This window comes from Macaca nemestrina, chromosome 9 (assembly GCF_043159975.1).
Source record: "Macaca nemestrina isolate mMacNem1 chromosome 9, mMacNem.hap1, whole genome shotgun sequence".
In the NCBI taxonomy this organism is placed as follows: domain Eukaryota; kingdom Metazoa; phylum Chordata; class Mammalia; order Primates; family Cercopithecidae; genus Macaca; species Macaca nemestrina.
This window is the reverse complement of record NC_092133.1, coordinates 116,237,867-116,259,956: the sequence shown is the minus strand read 5'-3', so window position 1 is coordinate 116,259,956 and position 22,090 is coordinate 116,237,867. Positions and strand designations below refer to the sequence as shown.

The 22,090-nt window shown below is 40.5% G+C and overlaps 1 protein-coding gene across 9 annotated transcripts in view; it reads right to left on the bottom strand.

Moving 5' to 3' along the window:
- Positions 1–22,090, bottom strand: part of ODAD2 (outer dynein arm docking complex subunit 2) — a 194,232-nt gene that overhangs the window by 5,033 nt on the left and 167,109 nt on the right. For 4 of the 9 annotated variants that reach the window (XM_071070319.1, XM_011738354.3, XM_071070326.1 and 1 more), the window contains one exon: positions 19,522–19,586. The exons of 2 other annotated variants lie outside the window; for them this stretch is intronic. In XM_071070319.1, coding sequence (XP_070926420.1) covers positions 19,522–19,586 — 65 coding nt within the window. Of the gene's footprint in view, positions 1–15,591; positions 15,693–19,521; positions 19,587–22,090 lie in introns of those variants that run through there. 3 more of the 9 variants (XM_071070320.1, XM_071070323.1, XM_071070324.1) reach the window with 3 other exon arrangements.

Here is a 22,090-nt window from a genome sequence, read left to right as displayed (position 1 = left end):
CCCACAACACCTTCCCACTGTCCCTGCACCCTGTCTTGTCCCCTGATTAACTATTCATACTGTATCTAGAGTAATTGCCTAAATTGCGAAATTCACTAATAAGATACAATGTTTTTGACAAACAGGAAGCAACAAGACAGGATCAATCTTCTGAGATTAAAGAGAAAGGAAGATTCTGTTCTGCATGAGGGAAACAGGGAAGTTTGGAGGGGCTCATGCCTTGGGAGTTTTGTATTATTCTTTTTCTCCAGCATTGTTCAATATCCTAGGCATAAGACAGAGGAAATAGATTATAGGAGTGTGATTCATTTGAACAGCCATATGGTTCGTGCTGGGCCGGAAGGGAAGTGAAAACAGGAGGCTACTGATCACTGGGAGAATTAGGAAGTGAGGCCTCAACAATGCAGGAAAACAGTTTTGGTGGGACCAAAGCATAGGAAAAGGGTGAAAATAAGACATTCTCATCTGAGAATGAGATATTTGGAGTTTAAGATTTTACAGATGAAGTTGCTTTGAGTATTGACAAGATCCAGGGTATGGCCATGGGAATGTAGGTCAGTATAAGATTGTTACGTATTTTTTGTTTGTTTGTTTGTTTGTTTGTTTAGACAAGTCTCGCTCTTTTGCCCAGGCTGGAGTGAAGTGGTGTGATCTTGGCTCACTGCAACCTCTGTCCCCCAGGGTTCAAGTGATTCTCCTGCCTCAGTCTCCCAAGTAGCTGAGATTACAGGCGCGTGCCACCACGCCCAGCTAATTTTTATATTTTTAGTAGAGATGGGGTTTTGCCATGTTGGCCAGGCTGATCTCTAATTCCTGACCTCAGGTGATTCACCCGTCTCAGCCTCCGAAAGTGCTTGGATTACAGGCATGAGCCACTGTGCCCGGCCTGTTATGCAGTTTTATACATACACACAGATGTATGCATGCATGCATACACACTTATATATTCTCATTCTCCCTCTCTCACTGTAGGAAAAGGAAATAATGGGAAAATAATGAGCAGGAAGAACAAAGTAGCCACTCTCTTTGGTTATCCTAACACATGACTTAGATGTCTTTGTATAACTATTCACACTTAAATCCCTTTCCTAGCTTGCAACTTTTAACGCATGATCTACGGTTCAGAATTTTTATTAATCTCTTTGTTCATACCTCACTTTACTATATAGATAGTTATAACTCTTTTCAAAAAATTTGGATATATTTCAAGGGTACAAGTGCAAATTTCTTACATGCATATATTGCACAGTGGTGAAGTCTGGGCTTTTAATGTACCCATCACACAAATAGTGAACATTGCACCCAATAGGTAATTTTTTAACCTTCACTCCCCCTCCCCATTTCTCATCTTTTGGAGTCTCCAATGTCTGTTATTCCATGTGTACCCATTGTTTAGCTCCCGCTAATAAGTGAGGACATGCAGTTTTGACTTTCCGTTTCTGAGTGACTTCACTTAAGATAATGGCCTCCAGTTCCATTTATGTTGCTGCGAAAGACATGATTCATTCTTTTTTATGACTGAGTAGGCATTCCATGGCATATATATACCACATTTTAAAAACCCAGTCCTCTATGGATGGCCACTTAGGTTGATTCCATATCTTTGCTATTGTGAATAGTGCCACAATACACACACAAATGCAGGTATCTTTTTGACATAGTGATTTCTTCCCTTTAGGTATATATCCAGTAATGGGACTGCTGGATCGAATGGCCATTTACAGACAGTTTTTAAAGCAGATATAACTTTATGAAATTTAGACGATTTCTTCTAGATACATACTTCACACCATTCACCATTTTTCATACTCACATGGCTTTTACTGACCTCTTTGTAGCCCACGTCCACCATGGTAACCTTTGTTATCCTGGAGTATGGAGTGCCAACTGTAAACCTGGAGATTTTACTCCTCCACACCACTAGTACATCACTGAATGTGAGCGCTGCCAGCCTGGATGCCAACAGATCCTGATATTCATGTCTCTATGCCCAATGGGCCTGTTTTTTCCTCACTTCTGCTTTCTGATCTTTAAATTATTTCTTATATCAAAACAAAACATTCCAACTAATTTCTTGGTAAACTATATAATCAAGGGATTGACTTGATCCCTTGATTACATAATTGTATAACGCCTTGATTATAGGATTTTAAAGTTATTAATTTCCCTTTACCTGAGTTATTTTCTCACTCCTTCTCCCAAGTAGATGATTCATAAGGGTTCATGAGTCCCTGTGTTAACTCCATTGTTGTACAAAATATAGCAGAAAAACTCTCCCAACAGTCACTTTAATAGACAACAATTATTACTTTACGAATTTTGTTATTACAGCCTGGTCATCACAATGAATAATGCCAGTTCCCTGTAGGTGTTTCTGGGCCCTGGATTAGGGGACCTAACGCTACACTAAAAGCTTGATTTCCACAAGCAAATGAGATTTAGAAAAAAATCTAGTCTCCAATTGCCCTATATTTGTCGTTTAGGTAATAGGAGGAGAATAGATTGCTAGCTACAGCAATTCCACCTAACATCTACCTCCCACAGCCACCCACCATGCTTCCGCTGCAGTCCTTGGCCTCTCTGCTCATAGTTCTGGCCATTGTTGCTTTTTAAATCTGGAAAGAAGTGAAGTAAAGTCCTAGTCCATAGCTCAACTACCTGAGAAGGAATCTAGATGCCTTATACTGTTCACTCCTTCCCAGAAAAATCACTATCAAACCATAGTCAAGGGTATGGGTTTTGAGGTCACAGCATCTTGGATCTGTATCTGACTCTCCCAGTTACTGGTCACATCACTGAACCTCTTAACCCAACCTTCTCATATGTGTAAAGGGATCACGTACCTCTGGGGGTCACTGCAAAGATGAATTAAACATACATCTTTAATAAATGTTTGAACACCTGTATTCACAGCCTCTTCCTTTCTTTATGTCCTTTGATATTTCCCCTTCCTATTTCATCTGATGATTCCCCTGCCTTCTGCAAACCCAAGTCTGCAGTGTGTGAGAGGAAAGAGTGGAGGAGCACAGGTGGGGGGAATTTACACTGGCAAGGGCAGAGGACTCCTTATGGGACAGAAAAGAGCAACAGAAGGAGAAGGAATGAAAAAGGGGGAAGGAGAACTTTCATCCTGTTTTGAAGAGTTTGAGCGGTTTGGAGTAGAAAGTTGTTTTAAAAGCAACTCTGAGGTGAGAGAGATATACTGAGAAAGATTAAGAACTTAAAGCTTAATAGTGCATGATTGTACTCTCTATCTTCGAGAGAGTAAAACTAGGATTCAAATTACTTTCAGGCTGGGTGCATGCCTGTAATCCCAGTGCACTGGGAGGCCAAGGCGGGAGGACGGCTTGAAGCCAGAAGTTCAAGACCATCTTGGGCAACAGTGAGACCCTGTCTCTAAAAAAAAAAAAAAAAAAAAAAAAAATTAACCAGACATAGGTGTGTTCGCGTGCACCTGTAGTCTGGGTAGCTGGGTGGGTCTGAGAGGCTGAGGCGGGAGGGCTGCTTGAGCCCAGTTCTTCAAGACTGCAGTGAGCTATGATTGCACCATTGCTGTGACCTCAAAACCCATACCCCTGACTATGGTTTGATAGTGATTTTTCTAGGAAGGAGTGAACAGCATACTGTATCTAGATTTAAGAGAACTCGTCTCTTAAAAAAAAAAAAAAAAAAGAAAGAAAAAAAATACTTTCAAGTGCTATTGGGTTGCTAGGCTTCTGTTTCTCCGACTGCATTTTCAGGTCAGGACTAAACCATGAGGCAGCCTGGTTTCGTATGGGTTACGCATTTGAATCGCATAGTCCAGTGTCCAATACAAAGCAAGTGCTCCATGAATGCTATTCATGCTCATGGTGATTATTTTGCCAGTTCAGAAGTCTGGTTCTGGCATTATTTCCTGGAGGCCTGGCCTGGTTAGTTTGGAAGGAAGGAGGAATTTTGGCCTAGAGGTCAGTCTAGCTTCTGTCAGCACCTGCTCCAGGCCCTGCCTTGTCGCTGGTTGACCTCCATGGACACCGATGGCCCAGGCTCCACAAGGCACTGGCTGCTGCTACCTGGTACAGCTGCCTTGGAAAGGAAACCTTTGACCTGATGCCTGTCAAAATCTAGCCTGCGTTTCGCCCATCCTCCCTCAGACCTGGTCATTGTTCTGCGGTCTCTGCTTGGGCTTTCTAAGAGTCGGTTGTATTTATTTCCAAACTCTTGATTCACTTACATAATTTCCCATTGCATAAACCAATGGACTGTGAGTGTCAAGCATATGAGTCATAATGTTTGGCACACAGAAAGCTGCTGTGTGTTGGCTATTCCCGGAGTCAACCAGATAAGGGTTGCTGGAGGCAGCATCTCCTGTGTGTTCACAAGACTTATGTTAGAAGAAAACGTGTAATCTAAGCAGGTACCCTTTATATGACTCTACTCTATAAATTAAATTTTTCTTTATCTGAGTAACTTCTAGTCCTGAATGTACCAAGAGGACTGCTCTTTGTTGGGGGAATTTATTTTCCCTTAAGTTTCTTACATTAACCACAAGGCTTCATTCTATATCCCATATGCTGGTTGGTTAAATTTTAGCTTAACAATTAAACCAATGAAGCCCAGCAACCCCCCCCCCACCTTTATTTTTTCTTTTTGACAGAGTTTTGTTCTTGTTGCCCAGGCTAGAGTGTAATGGTGTGATCTCGGCTCACTGCAACCTCAGACTCCTGGATTCAAGCCATTCTCCTGCTTCAGCCTCCGAGTAGGTACAATTACAGGCATGTGTCACCATACCCGGCTAATTTTGTATTTTTAGTAGAGACAGGGTTTTACCGTGCTGGTCAGGCTGATTTCAAACTCCTGATCTTAAGTGATCCGCCCACCTTGGCCTCCTGAAATGCTGGGATTATAGGCGTGAGCCACCGGGCCCGGCCAGCATCCCACTATTTTAAAGAACTATGATTTATTCTTTACTGCTGAATTTAGCCTGCTCTGTCCATTTTACTTAGCTAAGTACAGTCTCAATCAAGGGTATAGAATTGGAAGTCTAGAATTTTCTGTGTGCTCAGGGTCTGAATGGCTTATTATTTGAGACATACCCCCAGATCCCTCTTTGAGTTTTGCTGCTAGCTAACTGTATTGTTTTTCCCGAGTTTAACTTTATTGTCAATAAATGTTACTCATTGCTTTGTTATACACCCAGAGGCTACACATCTAATGCTGTTTTACAAATTGAATAAGGTTATGCTACTGTCCCAAACCACCATCTGAAAAATATGTAGCATATATGTGTCTTGGTTTTGAATTGGGTTCAGGAATATGTTTTTATTTTCCTATGAGCCTCACAAGCAAACTAAGGCACTAATTTCTTTAAACTAAGGCACTAGTTTCTTTAAAGTAAGGCACTAGTTTTGTTAAAACTAACAAATACTCATACAACAGAAAGTTGGTACAAAATCCTGAATTTGATGTGCAGCTAACAGAAATGAAAGGCAGTGCGTATTTTCAAATCACTCACACACAGAGCAAGGTGAGGGCGGTTTCTAATCTTTTTGTCACAATTACATAAAAGGAATAGTTTTCTTAGGAAAGTGAAATACAAATTTGGTACAAGTAAGTATGAAATTGGTATACACTTTTTCAGTGTCTATTTTTTGATCTATAGACTTTCTTTCCAACAATAAAGACATTTTTTAATATTCTAAGGGGATTACCTTTTTGAAGTCCTTGTTCCTTTCCAACTTTTCTCCTTTTAATCCTCTGCCTCCCCCAAAACACACCTAAGGACTTTAAATTTATTGGGAGTTTCATATATACACTGAAGGAAAAACTAGCCCCCATGCTTTTGAAAACTTAACTGCACAGAGCACTTTAAAACAGCATTCAAACAAATAACTTTTTACAACGTTGGAGTGAACAAGAACGTGGGGAAAGGCACAAGGAGCTGTTTGTAGACTGGGTTAACACCAATGCTTCCTCTGGTGTAAAAGGCTTTGATCTTAAGGTTCATGCCCTCGGCATGCAGCTGTGACCCACAGTTCACATCTCCTGGAAGGTGTGACAAAGGTAGCATGGGAATTGGGTCTGAATTCAATTTTTACATTTCCATTTAACAGTTTATGATTTTATATAATATTTCAGTTGTATGGAAAATATGTACCAATTTGAGTGATAACAGATTTTCTTGTGGTTTGACTTGACATTGTTTGGGTGAACACAGCCTGGAATTATGAGTTTTAATTAGAGCCGGATGAGCTCTGGAATGCATACCAGGCTTAGGGGTTTTCCCGAAAGATCTTAAGTGCCCAGAGCTGATTTGAACTGGGAACCCTTCTGACATTCTCCTGTTTACAAGGCATTGCAGTGACGTTGTAGCACTCATGCACAACCCAGTAACAAGAAATGCCTTTGGACTGTGTCTGCCTATGGAATGGTTTCCCAACTATTTGGGTTGGCTTGGGTTCTGCAGCTCTTCCAACATAGAATCCACCGCAGTGTCTTGCACATCCAGACTCTGAGCCTCAGCAATTCATTTCATGTGACAGCTCACCAGAGCTAGGGGCCTCAAAACATATGTAACATTTGCTGGTTGGAGCAAAACCTTTAGTTCTGTTTGGTCAGTGAAGGGAGTCAAGGGGCTTGCCTTTATTGGTGTCTGTCCTCCTCAAGGTGATAGGTGTGTGTGTGATCTGAGGTCCATGTCTGCAAAACTTGGATCTGCTTATTGGATCCAGTACTCTTTCTGTGTGGACATTCATAAGTTTATCTTCTGGGTTTTCTTCCATGTTTCTTCATGAACCTTCTATTAGAGAGCTTTTGTGCCCAAACAGACAGACAGGAGATTCGCACATTGGCTTAATAGTATTGGGAGTAGAAATGGGATATATCATAGAGAGAGCCCTATTGACTTTCTTCTAAAAATGCTAGAAAAGAAGAATGACTTGATGGCTGGTTGGTCAGGGGATTGTGGAACATTGCTCAGCACCCTATATCAGAGGAAAAGGAAGTGATAAGTTTCTGTCTGCCCAGGGCAGAAGCTCATGGTGTCATTTGGAATGGCCTTAATTTGCTCTTGGATTTTTACTCCTATTAAATATAAAGAATATTGGCACACATAGGAGCTTCCTACATAAGAATGCTAAAGAAATAATAGGATAAGGATGGATTTAAAAGATCTATGTGGACAAGATTGTTTAGAATTGCATTTTGCTATTGGTTAGATCAAAGTGTAGATGGCAATTCTCTGGAAAAAAAAAATTCCCATAGATTATGCAGCAAAGTGGCTATGAGTTTATGCTTTGAGTTCAGACAGTCTGAATTTGAATCCTGACTTTACGTCCTCCTAACTATATGTGACCTGAGTTAACTCTCTCTAAACCTTAGTTTTCTTATCAGTAAAGTTAGGATTTTTAATAGTACTTTCCTAATAAGATAGATGTGGGATTAAATGGGAAACTTAATGTAAAGTCCTCATGCCATGTGCCCCTAAATTAAAGTTGTTATTATTACTACTCTTATTATCTTGACTTAGAGATTGTCGTTGACCAGAGGCAATAATATTTACTGTTAACTCATTTTCTCTGCTACAGTTCCTGTTGGATTCATCCAAATAAGCAATTTTAATCTAGTTACATTGAAAATTAATCTGGTTACATTAACAGAAGGTTCATGGTTTCCCATTAGATGGTCAAAAACAAAAGTCAAGGCATTAGAACTAACACATCTCTATGTTCATAAAAATAGATCAGTAAGTTCTTATTCAAATTACTGTTTTCTCCTGTATCAGTCTCTGGTCTAGGAGAACATCAAATCCTGCTGTGGATTGAATGTTTGTCCCCTTCTAAACTCATGCTGAAACTTAATTGGCATTGTAACAGTATTAAGAAGTGGGGCCTTTAAGAAGTGAATAAGACCTGAGGGCTCTGCCCTTATGAATGGATTAATGCTGTTACAGGGTGGTTGGGCTCCTAATAAATGGGTAAGTTTGGCCCCCATCTGCTCTCTGTCTCATGTACTTGCTTCCACCTCCTGCCCTTCTGCCATGGGATGAAACTTGACAGATCCTGGTGCCATGCTCTTGAACTTCCCAGCCTCTAGAACTGTGAGAAATAATTTTTTCCCTCATAAATTACCCAGTCTATATTCTTTTATATTAGCAGAAAGTGGACTAAAGCCCCACAGGTAAACAAAGACACGAATTAAATTATCTGGAACAATCCATAGATCTCTTTATTAGAAACAATCCACAGGTTTCCTCTAGACTCTTAAGAAAATTGCCCTCTTGATATAAACTCTGAATATAATGCCTGCATTTAACTTGGGTTCTCTCCCATTGGTGTGAGATTGAAAGTCTGTTGGCTGTCTGTATTCTGTTGTTAGATCCATTTTTTGAGAGACTATTTGGAAATACATTTCTTGGGGAAAGGTTGTATATATAAAACGGTCAAACAGTGGAACAAGCTGGGTTTCACTGTGACTTCTCTGGAATTTTAAGTCTCCAACCCTGACCTGAACTCTAGACCATTCAGCTTCCTACTTGACATCTCCACTTGGATATAAAAATGGCACCTCAAAAGGGACAGAGTTGAACTCCTGATCTTCCCATTTCAAACCTTATTTCCCACAGCCTCCCCTACTCAGCTAATGCCAACTCATCTCTCTAGTTGCTGGGGCTGAAAATCTTGGCGTATCCTTGACTCCTCTCTTTCTCTCATAACCCTTATCCAAGCCATGAACAAAATTTATTGGCTCTACCTTCAAAATAAACCCAGAATCTGTCCTGACATCTTCTCATTACCTTCACTGGTCTGAGCCACTACCATCTCTTGAACTGAATTTAATGATTAGGCCAAGTTTTCAATATGCAAAAAGATCTGAAGCTGACTTTAAAGATTCAGCCTAGTGAAAGCAAAAATGCTCAGATTCAGAATGTATTAGAACCTTTCTTTCTTTTCAAGGGGAGACAGCAGAGAAGAGAAAAGACAACTTAGCGATCTGGGAGAATGGTAGCTTCATTTAGAAATGGCCATGAGTCTTTTTAAGAACTGACATGCCTAATACTCAACTCAGAAGTTGCTGGAATTGCTGCAATGCATATGTCCTTCCATCACTCCAAAACGTTGACTATTTTTGCTTTGTACGTAACGATGTTACGGAAATGTTTTGGTTTGGTTGTTGCCTTCATGACTAAGCTGCTAATGAGGAGGACAGGTAAAAAGGGTTGAGTTCCAAATCTAGGTCAGCTCCACATAGGATAGGGACAACATGTGTACAGGAGCGAGACAATGCATAGCCTGGATCAGGTTATCAGAAGCTGGAGATGTCTGTGGCAATATTTGGAATCCTTTACAAGCCAGACTTTGCCGAGGGCATGGAAAGCAGGAGACTTGAGCCAATGTTTCCTATACAATAAGTGGAATAGCAGCCCTTGTTAACACCTGAGCTACTGAATCCATGTTTTTCTAATATATGAATAAAATCATGACTGAAAATGACACCTCATCCTCACAGTAAACAAACAAGACAAAAACATTTTCCTCCAAGCACCTCGCCTCTAACATCAGACCCTGACTTCCTCAACTCCATTGATCTTCATTTCAATTCCACATTAATTAATCAGTCATTCTTATGGTCATACCCAGACCTTAGTAATACCAGTGACTGCTTCATCTCTGCCTCTCATTGCTGTCTATCAGAAATTCCAGGTTCTGGAGAAGGCAGAATGGGATCAAGAATATCAAAAGGCACTGATCTACCAGTGCAGTCTCCCTGCTCTGGTCTGCCGTGTCACCTGCTTTACTGTCACCAGGTTTGACTCTCTGTTCTCTATCATTCTTCTCCCATAGTGATATTACAAATTGAAATTCTGGCTCTCAACCAGGCTTCCAGATCATGTACATCCATTGCAGCAATGGCACACACATTATGATCCCTAATTTCCATCAGCTCTCCATGTTGCCCGGTCATCCACCCAGGTGTCTCTCTCATCAACTTTCTCCACAGCAGCTATTTAAAACCATCTCCACTCTCCTCAGATTACCTAACCCACCACTTCAGTTCCCTCACTCTCAAGCATATGTCTTTGCCTCCTACTTGGTGGGGAAAATAGAAATCACGAAAAGGGAAGTGGCCCAACTCACTGCCACCACACGCACAGATTCCCGCTGCAAGTGCACGCGTCCTTTCCTCCTCCCATCTGTCATGTGGAAGAGGTGTCTCCTCCTGCCCAAGCTCATCTCCTTGCCCTCATGCTCTACATCCTCCTGCCTCCCTCTCCACCTCCTCTGGAAGCTGACTGCGCCATTAGCCCCCCTCTTTCCGGTATCTTCACTACCTCTTTCACCCTTCTTCCTGCTCTTGCCAATTAACATTTAAACATATCTGCTATCTCAGAACAGAAACATAACAAACAATGGAAAACCACCAAGACCTCCTTTATCTCCCCGTCCAGCTAGCATCCTCACTCTCCAGCTAGCACTTTCCAGCTAGCATCCTCACTCTCCTTCTCAGTCAAACTTTTCCAAGGGTGACCTCCACTTGCTGCCCCTATTTCCTCACTTCTTATTCAAGGCATTTGTAATCGCTTTGCTATGCATGCAGGGGACACTTTTGGTTCTTGTCTTACATTACTTTTCAATAACACTTGTCCCATCAGTCATGCTCTTGTGCTTAAAATATTCTCTTCTCTTGACTTTGTGAAAATAACACTTTCCTGATTGTTTGTTTGTATTTTCACCTCTTTAATATTTAATTGCTTTTTTCCAGGAATCCTCTTTCTTAACCCATTATGATATGACTCAGGACATCATGGTATGTCCTTCAACCTCATTTTTTGTCTATACACCCTCCAAAGGAAATGTCATTCACTCTCATTATTTCATGAACAACTGCTCTCAAATCTATGTCTTTAAGGACATATATACATAGCAAACACACACACACACACACACACACACACACACTATATATATATATATATATATATATATATATATATATATATATATTCTGCATGTCTCTGCTTTATGTTTTCCAAGATGTTCAAAGCCATTGTGCCCCAAATGAGCTCTTACTTCCCCCCACAAGCAGATTTCTTCTCTCCTCCTTAAATCTTGTTGTCCCAGCCAGACATTTAGACATCATCACTCTGCCCTCTTTCCCAGGCATCACATCCAAAAAGTCACAAACTCCTGTTGTTTTTACTTGTCAATTATCTCTTGCTTGAATCCACTCATTTCTCTTCATCTCCGGGGATATCATTTTAATTGCAATCACCATTCTCTCGCCCTGAGCTACTGCCTAACTCATCTTCCAGCCCTGTCCATCCATTCTCAAACAAGAGTAACTTCTGAAGGGCCAATGGGACCCACTGATTCTCCAACTCAAAATATTTTAATGGCTCTCCAAAGCCAAATTTTATTCCCCAGAAAGGTTCACAGGGGTCTTCAGTGGGCTCCAGTTGACATTGTCCCCTTCTGTTCATCTTTAGCTTCTGTTCTTTTTTCTGTGACTATATATTACTTGTGCTATTTTAAAAGTTCTAGTAAGTGGATTGGCCAGAAGGAGATGCAGAGGAGATAAGGAGTCATCAGAGAGGAAGGGCAGGACCAGGAGGCCAAGAAATCATAGAAACCAGTGAAGGGTGACACTTTAAGGAAACGGGGATGTCAGTATTATACTATGCCCCGGGGAAGTTAAATTCCTTGAAGGATGAAAAGAATCCCTTGAATTCAGACATTTGAAAATCCTTGAGATCATTAATAGGGAAGTCTCTGAAGTTTCTAAGGCAAAAGTCAGAAGACAGTGAACTGAAGAGCTAGGAGCAGCTGGGGCAAGGAGGCTCCTCAGAGAATGCTACTTCTCTGATATGATGATTTCTGCAGTGGGCATGATCAATTGATGGAGGGTTAGGAAGGAAGATTAAGACTAAATACGCAGAAGTGAGAGGGAATTGCCAATGTCAGAACTTATAGCTTCTGGAGAAGTCAAAATGAGATCACCATTACAGAGGATGGGAAAGGCCAGGAGAAGGAATACTCAAAGACCAGAAGGAAGATGTTTAGACTGAAGGTAACTACGGGTAAGTTTGTAGGTGTGCGACAGGAAGTTGAGATTTTTTCTGACTTTAACTTCATTTTTTTAAATATCAAAGGCAAGTTCATGTGAGTAATATCCCTACTTAATGCAGACATAGGGTTACTGTTCATAATTTAACATGGAAATATTTTTAAAGCAATAAAAGATATGCACCATCTATTAGAAAACAATTACCTTAATTATATAAATAAGCTTTCCATGAAATAATTTTGTTTTGGTTGATAACTTTACTTTGGAAAATGCTAAGAATTTGTGTAATCTGATGCAAAGCTGTTAAATCTTAACAAGTAAGAAAAGTTCAAAATTGTTTAATATAAGAAAAAAGTCAAACAGAGAATTAATACCCATATTAAAAATGAATAATTAGTTCCACAGTATTCCTTAACATTAGAAAAAGTATAATTTCTTAATGTTATGTTTGCCTTTATATTTATCTATCTTCCAAAATGAACTCATTATTAGAAGAAATTTGAAACCAAAGACAAGCCAATATTTAAAATACATTTTTGGATATAGAATTCATCCCTCATGTGGATAAAATTAGAATAGATATTATCCAGAAGAGATGAAGCCAAAGAATTAAAAAGGAAAAAAAAAAGAAACAAAATCCTTTTGTTGAGCCATTTTCCCAATTTTATTTTGATTTTGGTTCGGCTTTCAAAAGCAGATTAATATAGAAAAAATAAAGTACAAGGCTGGAAAGAAGAGCACAATTTTTCTTCTTCGATGTCAAATAAATAGCTTTCCCTGCTCCTACTAAATCCCTGCTCCTACTAAGCTCATAAGGATGAAAATAAATGACTAATTTCTTGAGAAATAACCTTAAGTGAAAGATTCTTTTGGTCCAATAATTGCTTTTTTCAAACTCCCGTTGACTTAACCTCATTCTCAAGGCCTCCTCGGCCTTTCCTTCCATTCACCCTGTTGATATCAAGTGCATCTTAAGAGTCTGTCTTGTCATTTGCTACCAATTTGAGGAATGTTTTCCTTGTCTCATATAATTTTTTGGAAGGCATATGTCAAATGTGGTTGTTATTTCTTTTTTATAACTTATTTCTAACAGAACTTGTCTAAGACCTTTAAAAATGGAGCCTAAAAAAATTACAGTAAAATACAGAGTAATGTTTCTACCCACTCTGAAAAAGTCCCCTGATAATCCCCTAACATTTTAATAAGCAACTAGATATTAATTTTAGTCTTTTTGCAAAAATGATATAAAACAATGCTTTTCAATTTCATCTATATGAGAACTTCACATTTCAGTGAAAGAAACGGAATGAGTTTTAGAACAGAACGATCCTTCTTCCTCTCTGGCAAAGACTGTGTTCATTTCAGAGCCCATCTTACATGATTTTTGCCAACTTAGGTTTTCAGAGCTTCAAGACTGGTCCTAAGCAAGGTATTCAGACAGCAATTAAAAAAAAAATATATATATATATATAAGCAGTGGAACCTGTTTCTTTTTTCCCCAGACAAAACTTACTTCTATGAAATCCACATATATGTGAACATACACATGTAAGATAAAATGGAACATCTGAACACAAAGTGGGGCACAGGGTCGTGGAACTTTGCTGTTCCTTCTTGTTCCCCATAGAGATCCTTGAAGAACCTTCTCCAACTCCATGATACTCTAAAAACTGTTCATCTTCGTAATAGGAGTGGGGCCTAATCCTTGGTCTCCTCACCTCCTGGTTTCCTGGAATGTCTTTCTCACCACATAACACCTCCCCTTGCTGCTCACTCCTATCTGGTAGCCTACTCATGTTCCATTCATTACACACGGGTCTGCGCAATCTGCACTTACTCTTCTAACAATTGCCCCATACCACTGCACCATAGTCCCTGAAGCTCCCATTCTCTCATTGAGAGTCTCAAGTCGATGTTTGGAAGAACACAGTTTAAACACATTCCTACCGAGTTTTAAGTGGCTGATAGCCTTGCTTAATCTTCCCAGATTTAAAATGAATGTTTACAAATTTTAGAGAAGATAGTTTTCAACCAGATCTTTAATTTATGAAGTTTCAAGTTATGTGGCAATATCACATGTGCGTTTCAGGCAGCCTAGTGAAATGGTTCTATTCAGGAAGGTCTTTTGGGGCCCTCTAAAATATACATGAAGAGGATCATCGTTTTTATGTTTTACTGACTCGTCTGAATATTCTCCCTGGAACATTGGAGTGGATTGCATCTCTAAGCCTTTTCCAGGATCAACCCAGAGTTCCTGTTGGAGATTTAATAAAGTCGTTCCCTCAATACTGATCTTACTTTAATATCAGTTTGGATCTGGGGCACTGAAATGGCTTATTCATGCCAATACTTATTTAGTGTTAATATAGCTGTCTTCAGTGCACATCTTATACTTCTGGCAAGATTCTTTAAATAATTTTTTTTCTCTAGTACATCTTTTGGATAAGTTGGGCAGGTGGACAGGTCCTTTTTCCTTTGTTCTATCAGGTAAAGATGTTGCTGATCAGCTGTGATGTGATGTTAAAGGCACCATGAGGAAAACACAGTCTAGCCCTGAAGGAGTGGATGGGGGAGGGAAGAGGCATGAGGAGGGATCTGGAGGCCAGTGGCCCAGGGGACAGTGCTCCCAGAAGTCCACCTGTCTTGTGCTTGGATGCATCTTTACATCTGCACATAACGCTACCTCTGCCTGCAACACTGATGGACTCTGGTCTATCAGAACAATTCTTTGTTCTTGTTTGATACTAATTCAAATGTTCTATGAATTGGAGGTAACATTTATAAAATATTAAACCTGTACATTTTTTCGTCATCCCCGAAAATGACATTCCCCTGCCCAAATTCATCATTATAGACCCAGGAAAGGCAGAGGGGTTAGAGAACCTTCAAGAAGGAAGAGAATAATAGGAACAATAGCTGACACTTCCATAGTGAGTGCTTACCATATATCAGGCACTACTCGAAGTGCCTTATAGGATACTGATTCCTTTGAAGTTCTCAACAAACCTAGCTAAATTTTATTATTAACATTCCAATGTATAGATAAGGAAACCGCAGCATAGAAAGATTAAGCAACTTGCCCAAAGTTTCAGAGTTTGGCAAAGTCAGGATTTGAACTCAAGCCCTAGATTCCATGCGCTTATCTGCCATGCAGATGGCCTCCCTTGGCGTAGGTGTCCACACAGAAGAAGCTGGACTGGCCTGGTTCCTGGATGCCCGGTGTTGGCATATTATGAGGCATAGCTGGTCCTCTCTGGCCCTTTGGCCATCATGCTCATACTCTGTAGTCCCAGCCATGTGCCTTCATGTTTGCAATTGTTCCCCTCAATGGAGCCTGTTTGTTTCTGCAAACCCTCCCTGTGGGTCCGTGGGTGCATGTGGCTCCCCTCTCCCCTGCATGCCACATGCAGTCTGTGAGGGCACCAGGACCTACCTGAGGCTCACCCTTCTAGGTGCCTGCCTTGACCCACAGTGCATCATTGCTCCTGCACCATACTGGACTCGCGGTCAAGCACATCTGGGGCTTCCCCTGAAGGCTGGACCACATACTTTCATCTTTGCATCTTCAGGGGCTAACACAGAGATAACTCAATAAACAGTATTTTGAAGTTCAGATGCTTGGCGTATTTCAGCTGCAGCAACAAATGAGGCTGAGAAGATTTAAAAACCACTCCTCAGAACCTTTCACTGATTTCAACTCAGAATCCTTAAAAAATATCCTTGAATAATTCTCTGGTACCCAGTGAAACTTATTAGTCACTCTTTTGCCTGGACACAATGTCTCTGGGTGTCTCTGGTTTGATTTTTCTCACACTTTTACTTGTACACTGACTTGATCTTATCACACATGCCCTCTTTCAAATATCTTTAGCTTCTTCAATAAGATTATTCCTAGCGCCGACCCTAGAAGCATACTGCCAAAGAATACGTCACGTGCTGACTACTTTCTCTCTTGTCCCTTGTATCGCAGCTAGGTCCTCTAATTATCCACAAGATCAACTTTCCGCCCCCTCCTCATGTTGTTCACACACACACAGACACACACACACACACACACACACACACACACACACACACACACTTCTTTTCAATTACTTTGGTATAGAACTTTGTCAAAAACATCCTGGAAATCTACATGATGATCTGGCGGGCTCCTTTTGGTGTTACCGGTTAGCACATTTCATGAATTACCAGAGCACGCATGACCAGGAATACTATTTTTCTCCTTAAACGTTATTGCTCAACACATATGGCAAAAGGACTTAATGTTGCATTTCAGCAGGATACACTCACCACGGGCATCCTATTTATCATGGTCCCATGGTACGCTAAAGCTCTCGTGGGTTAAAACTAAACATCTGTTTTTCAGCGTATCATTTTACTGTGACATAAGCAGCTACTGAGAAAATTATCCTACTTATCATGAAAGGAATAAGTAATAGGAATAATTTTTTCAAATTATTTCAGTAAAGTCGAAGGGTATAAGAGGAAAGTATCAGTGCAATATGGCTTTTCCAACTTGGCAGGGGCAGGTGGAATCTGTGATGAAATTGTTACCTTAACAGATTGGCTTTCTCCCTTGCCTGGCCGTGCTTTTTGAAGTTTTTCATATACCACAAAATACATAATAAAGGGTAGTTCAGTTTACTCTGAACCCCAGCTACATGGCCATGACATATTTAGAGGTGACTCTGGGGTGCATTCTCAAACACGGTGCATGTTTTCTAAATTTACAGTCTGATTTATTGCTGCCAGTTATGACTGCCAAAGGCTTCTGACAGTGTGGCCAGTTTGTGGTGTCCCTAAAAATCATCAGCAATTTGAAAACATTAGCACCCGGCAATAGTCATACTTTGCAATGATTGCCTGTATTTATCACCTTACTTTTCCAGGGTACAAACTGAAAAAAAATCAAGGAGGGAAATTAAACTTCTCTAGCAGCAGGGAAAATACAGCATTGGAAATAAAATGCATTGTAGGAACTCAGCCCCTCCCTGTATTCTTCAAAATTAAAATAAAGAATTTAAACTCCGTGGCTTATGTGGCTACATAGAAGAAAAATATTGTAAGTATGCATCTCTCCTCAAATACTTTTTATTTTGTCTTCACATTTGAAGAGTATTTTGATATTAGGATATTATGGTTATGTGTGGGACAAAAAGTGGGGCGAATAGTCCATTGCTTCATTCAACAAATATCTGCTATGTTCTGCTCCATGGCAGGCACTGAACTAGTTCCTGGAAATGCAGGAGTAGACAAGAAAGGCTTGACTTCCACAGGGGTCTTGCAGTTTGCTGAGATGCACAATTATGTTGTTACAATGGGGAAGAGACGTGCAAGTCCTGGGTAACTACAGACAGCAAGGTAAAGGCAGGCCTCCCTGAAGAGCAAGAGCGAATCTGAAACCTGAAAGATGGTTATGAACAAAGCACTGTGTAACATGGGGATTTGGAGAATATTCCAAGCCGAGGAAGGACAGTGGTGAAAGTTCCACATGGTGCCACCTTACAGGGATTTGCAGTGTGTGCAGCACCAAGGTGCTGACCAGAAGGTGAGTGACATTCAGGCCCTGCTCTGCTTTCCAGCTTGGACATCCCGGAGTGTCACTGACAACTCACAAGAGGACACAAAAGTAGCAGATGATTGCCAAGACAAGTCCTATGAATGCATTGATTTGAGTCCAGGATAAACTGTTTTAACCTAAAAACTCTCAAATGTAATGACTGAAATAATCTAGAAGGTTGTTTTCCCTGGTGTAACATTATACGTGCATGTGGTCTAGCGCTGGTAGCATCGCTCTGCCACCTTCATTGTGCTGGCCAATCTCAGTGAGTCCAAAGCTGCTCCAAAGGCGCTATGCCTCGGCCTTCTGGGATAGAGATGGAACCCATGAAGCCACAGGCATCCCTTACATAGGGCAAGAAACACAAATAGCACGCATCACTTCTTCTCACTTCCCATTAGTGAGAAGCTAATCACACGGCCACAGCAAGACTCAAGGGAAGCTGAGAAGCATCTTCTCTGGCTGGCTGCCATGTGCTATCATCAAAGACGGGAGGATGAAGGTTGGTGGACATCCAGGAGGCTGTGCTATGAGGAAGGATGAGGGGCAAGAAGTGAGATAATGATGGAGAGGCAGGCAGGGGGCAGAACATGAAAGAGCTTGTTTAAAGCAACAGGAAACCATGCTAGTGTTTTCAAAAGAGCAGTGACAGATGTATGGGTATACGCTTGCAGAAAAGACTATTACAGAGAAGGCTTGATCAGGGTAGACACAAGCTGAGGTTTCTTAGCGATTCTCTCATTTAATTCTCAGATGTCCTTGTTTACCAACAGCCCAGATTCTGCATGCAGAAGACACCTATCTAAGTCATAGGGTCTCCGAAGAAATTGCCTGAAAGCTCTGATTTTAATGGAAAGTTTTTCTGTAGTTGTGGATGGAAACCTGAGCTATCCTATATTGCGCAGCTTTCCACCGTCAGCGACTTTGTGATGTGGCGCTGAGTTTTCATGAGGTCACCCAGGCCCGACAGAACACACGACCTAAGGTGCAGGGGTTGCTGCACCAGCACATCCGTACTTGTAGACATCGCGTGGCCCTGCGTCCTGGCCGAGCCACAGAGAACAAAACCACTCTCAAGGCCGGCACAGTCCCACCAGCAGGCCCTTGGAGGAGCGTCAGATCCCGCCACGGACACAGGACCCATCTACACAGCTTCTTGGCCCTGAGGAGATAGGCTGCTGAAGCTGGCACCTCCAATTCTGTCTACAGTTGGAAGCAGAGAGGCTGAGAGCTGAATACCTGCTGTCTGAGTTGGTTCGATGTACAGGAATGGGACTTTAATCCAGGGAGGTCAGATGTGAGAAGAAGCAACTTAGAACGTCACCCATCTCACACCTGTAGCCTGAACTTGACGATTCTCCTCCTATAATAACGACAACAGCTGCAGCAACATTCAGATGCCCCCACTGTGAGGCGGGTGTGTTCTCTCTCTGAACAATGTGAGGGTTAGGGCACCGCGCCCTCATACAGTCAAAAACCCACATATCGCTTTTGACTGCCCCACACTTAATGACTAATAGCCTACTGTTGCCCAGAAGCCTTAACAATAACATAACCAGTCAATTAACACCAAGTTTGTATGTCATGTGTGTTATATATTGGCTTCTTAAAATAAGAGAGGTTTAACAGAGGATAACATGTTATTAAGAAAGTCATAAGGAAGAAACAGCCTGTCCAACATGGCAAAACCCTGTCTCTACTAAAAATACAAAAATTAGCCAGGCATGGTGGCAGGCACTAGTAATCCCAGTTACTCGGGAGGCTGAGGCAGGAGAATCACTTGAACCCAGGAGGCAGGGGAGGCAGTGAGCCAAAATTGCACCACTGCACTCCAGCCTGGGTGACAAGAGTGAAACTCCCATCAAAAAAGAAAAAGGAAAGAAAAGAAAATCATAAAGAGGAGAAAGTGCATTTACTATACATTACGTGGAAGTGGATCATCATAAAGGTCTTCATCCTTGTCATCTTCCCGTTGAGTAGCCTGAAGAGGAGGAGGAGGAAGAGGGGTTGGCCTTGCTGTCTCAGGGGTGGCAGAGGCAGAAGGAAATCTGCATAAAATTGGATCCATGCAGTTCAAACTCATGTTGTTCAAGGATCAATTGTATATATATTTAGTACATATACACAGTTGAATACATATGAGTGTGTATGTGTGTGTATACAGAAAGGTATTTCATCTTTCCTATAACTCTTTGAGGAAAATATTATCATCCTTATAAAACTGATAAGGACACAGAGCCCAGGAGTACTGGGTGACCTGGCAGCAGAACTCGGGGCCAGAATCCAAACCCAGATCTGCTAACACCAAACACACATTCATTTCCCTGAATCCTGTCTTTTTTTACTTCATTAAATAAAAAAGATTTATCCGTTTTCTGAACTTGATCAGTGAGAGAATTTGAGGACATCTTCCTAAATTATACCAATATGTAAACATATTTCTATTCCATCTAAAATGATTTTTTTGCAAAACCCATCTAAATTTGCAAGCAAGTCACTGCGATATCCTATAAAAAAGTACATTAGAAACCTCTGATGTTTTTAATTCTTGAAAAATGGCCTGTGGCAGCTTTAGTGCCTGTGAGCTACAGGGTTCTTACCTTTTGGTTCACTCTCAGATCATTAGTTTTATGGTAGGACATAATTTCTTTAGGATTTCAAGGAATACGGAAAATACAGTTAAGCCATATTAGTGGTTTTGACTTAATTAATTATAATAATTACTATCAATTGATTAATAGTGTTGGTTAATATTCAATTGTTAATTTAATTGAATAATTATCAGAGCAGAAACTTGAAATGGTGTTGAAACACAGAGGATGGATTTCATAAACATCAAACCTAAAGAGGATAGCTCAGTGGTTCACGACTAAGCCTCAAAGATATAAATCAAGATTTGCCCTGGCTTTGCAGGGAATGTCGCTTAAGTCAGGCTCTCGAGCTGCCTTTCCAGATCCTCAACTGCCCACTGTGAGGATTTCTGGGACTCGTAGGAGTGTAACTGAAAACAAATTTTGATGCAAGAAAGGTCATATTCTTCCCGAGGGATAATTTGTTGTCCACACAATTCCACTGTAAAAGACACCAGTACCTCTGCTGCCCCTCTGGGTCACAGCGAGGATGCTCCCATCCTCATCTCTGCTCCCCTGTGACCACACGGTCCCATGCTGCTGTCACTCAGAGTGAGACCTATCGCGGGCGCCATCTTGGCCACACATCTTCGATGAGCATTTCTTCACTTCTTTGATAAAGACAGTTCATTCCCAAAGAGGTTTTTGTTTTTACTTCTCTGCATGCAAAATGGCATGAATGAAAATATCAAGTTGATATTCTGGCAAGTCATTTCCTAGGCAAGTGATTGTCTAAGAAAAAATACCTTAGAAATTTATTTTCACAGAAATTTGATCAGATTTCCACAATCAGAAAATCATGGATCTAGAGAAAATATCAGTGTTTTCAGTCATTAGTGTGTATATTTTATGTTCTTATAATAAGCAGAGGTATAAATACAGACTATAAATACAGACTAAGGCATCAAACCGAACGATGGTTTTCATTGCTGTAAATGGAACATTAGGGTGCTTTTCTAATTCCCTCTCTCTGCCGGGATTCAAAATTTAAACGCGGCTCATAAAGAATGATAAAATAAACTTTACAAATATTTCTCTTACTTTTGCTCCTGGGTAAACAAAGATGTAGAGAATCAAGTGCTTTTTCCACAAGCGTATTATAAACGAACACAGTATCCGCAAGCCCTGACTTGTTAACCATAAGGACGAACCATTGTGCTCCCTCACTCCGGAGCACCTAGAGTTGTTCTGATTGAAATCTGCATAAGCTGTAATTAATTTGATTTTTAATGTAACTTTTTTTTAGCTCCTGTATTTTTATTTCAAAGAGGGACATCTTACTCCATGGCGATGGGTTGAGAAACACAAAGAACAAAGCTCCTAAGAATCTAAGATTTTTGTATTTTTTTAAATAACAAAACTGGATTAATCCTGAAGAAATTGAAAAAAAAGGAGTCTTAGAAGGGACTATTAATGCATGCATGTTTTTGGTACATTAAAAACTCCAACGTACTAATTCAAGCACTGTTTACTTTTTGTATATAACAGGATTGCTATTTTCAAGGGAAAAACAGAAGATATTTTCTGAGTGCCAAGAACTACTTACTCATGAAGTCTGAAATACCATTATTATTAGTAGTAATTCTTACATTCAGCATCTGTGAATAACTTCTTATACGAGAACACTATTTTGGGTCAGCTGAAGGCTAAAAATAATGAGTTGGCTTTCTGCCTTTGTGTATTGAGTCAAATAGCTGCCAATTAATATAATGGATTTTTTTTTGTTCCTGTGATAAATTTCAGAAAATGGGAACAAATAGTTGTTGATGTTTCATAATTTCCAATGGAAAGAATATATTTCTCACAAGTTTAAAGACTGACTGCACTCTAAGTAACCAAACAACTACAAGAAGCT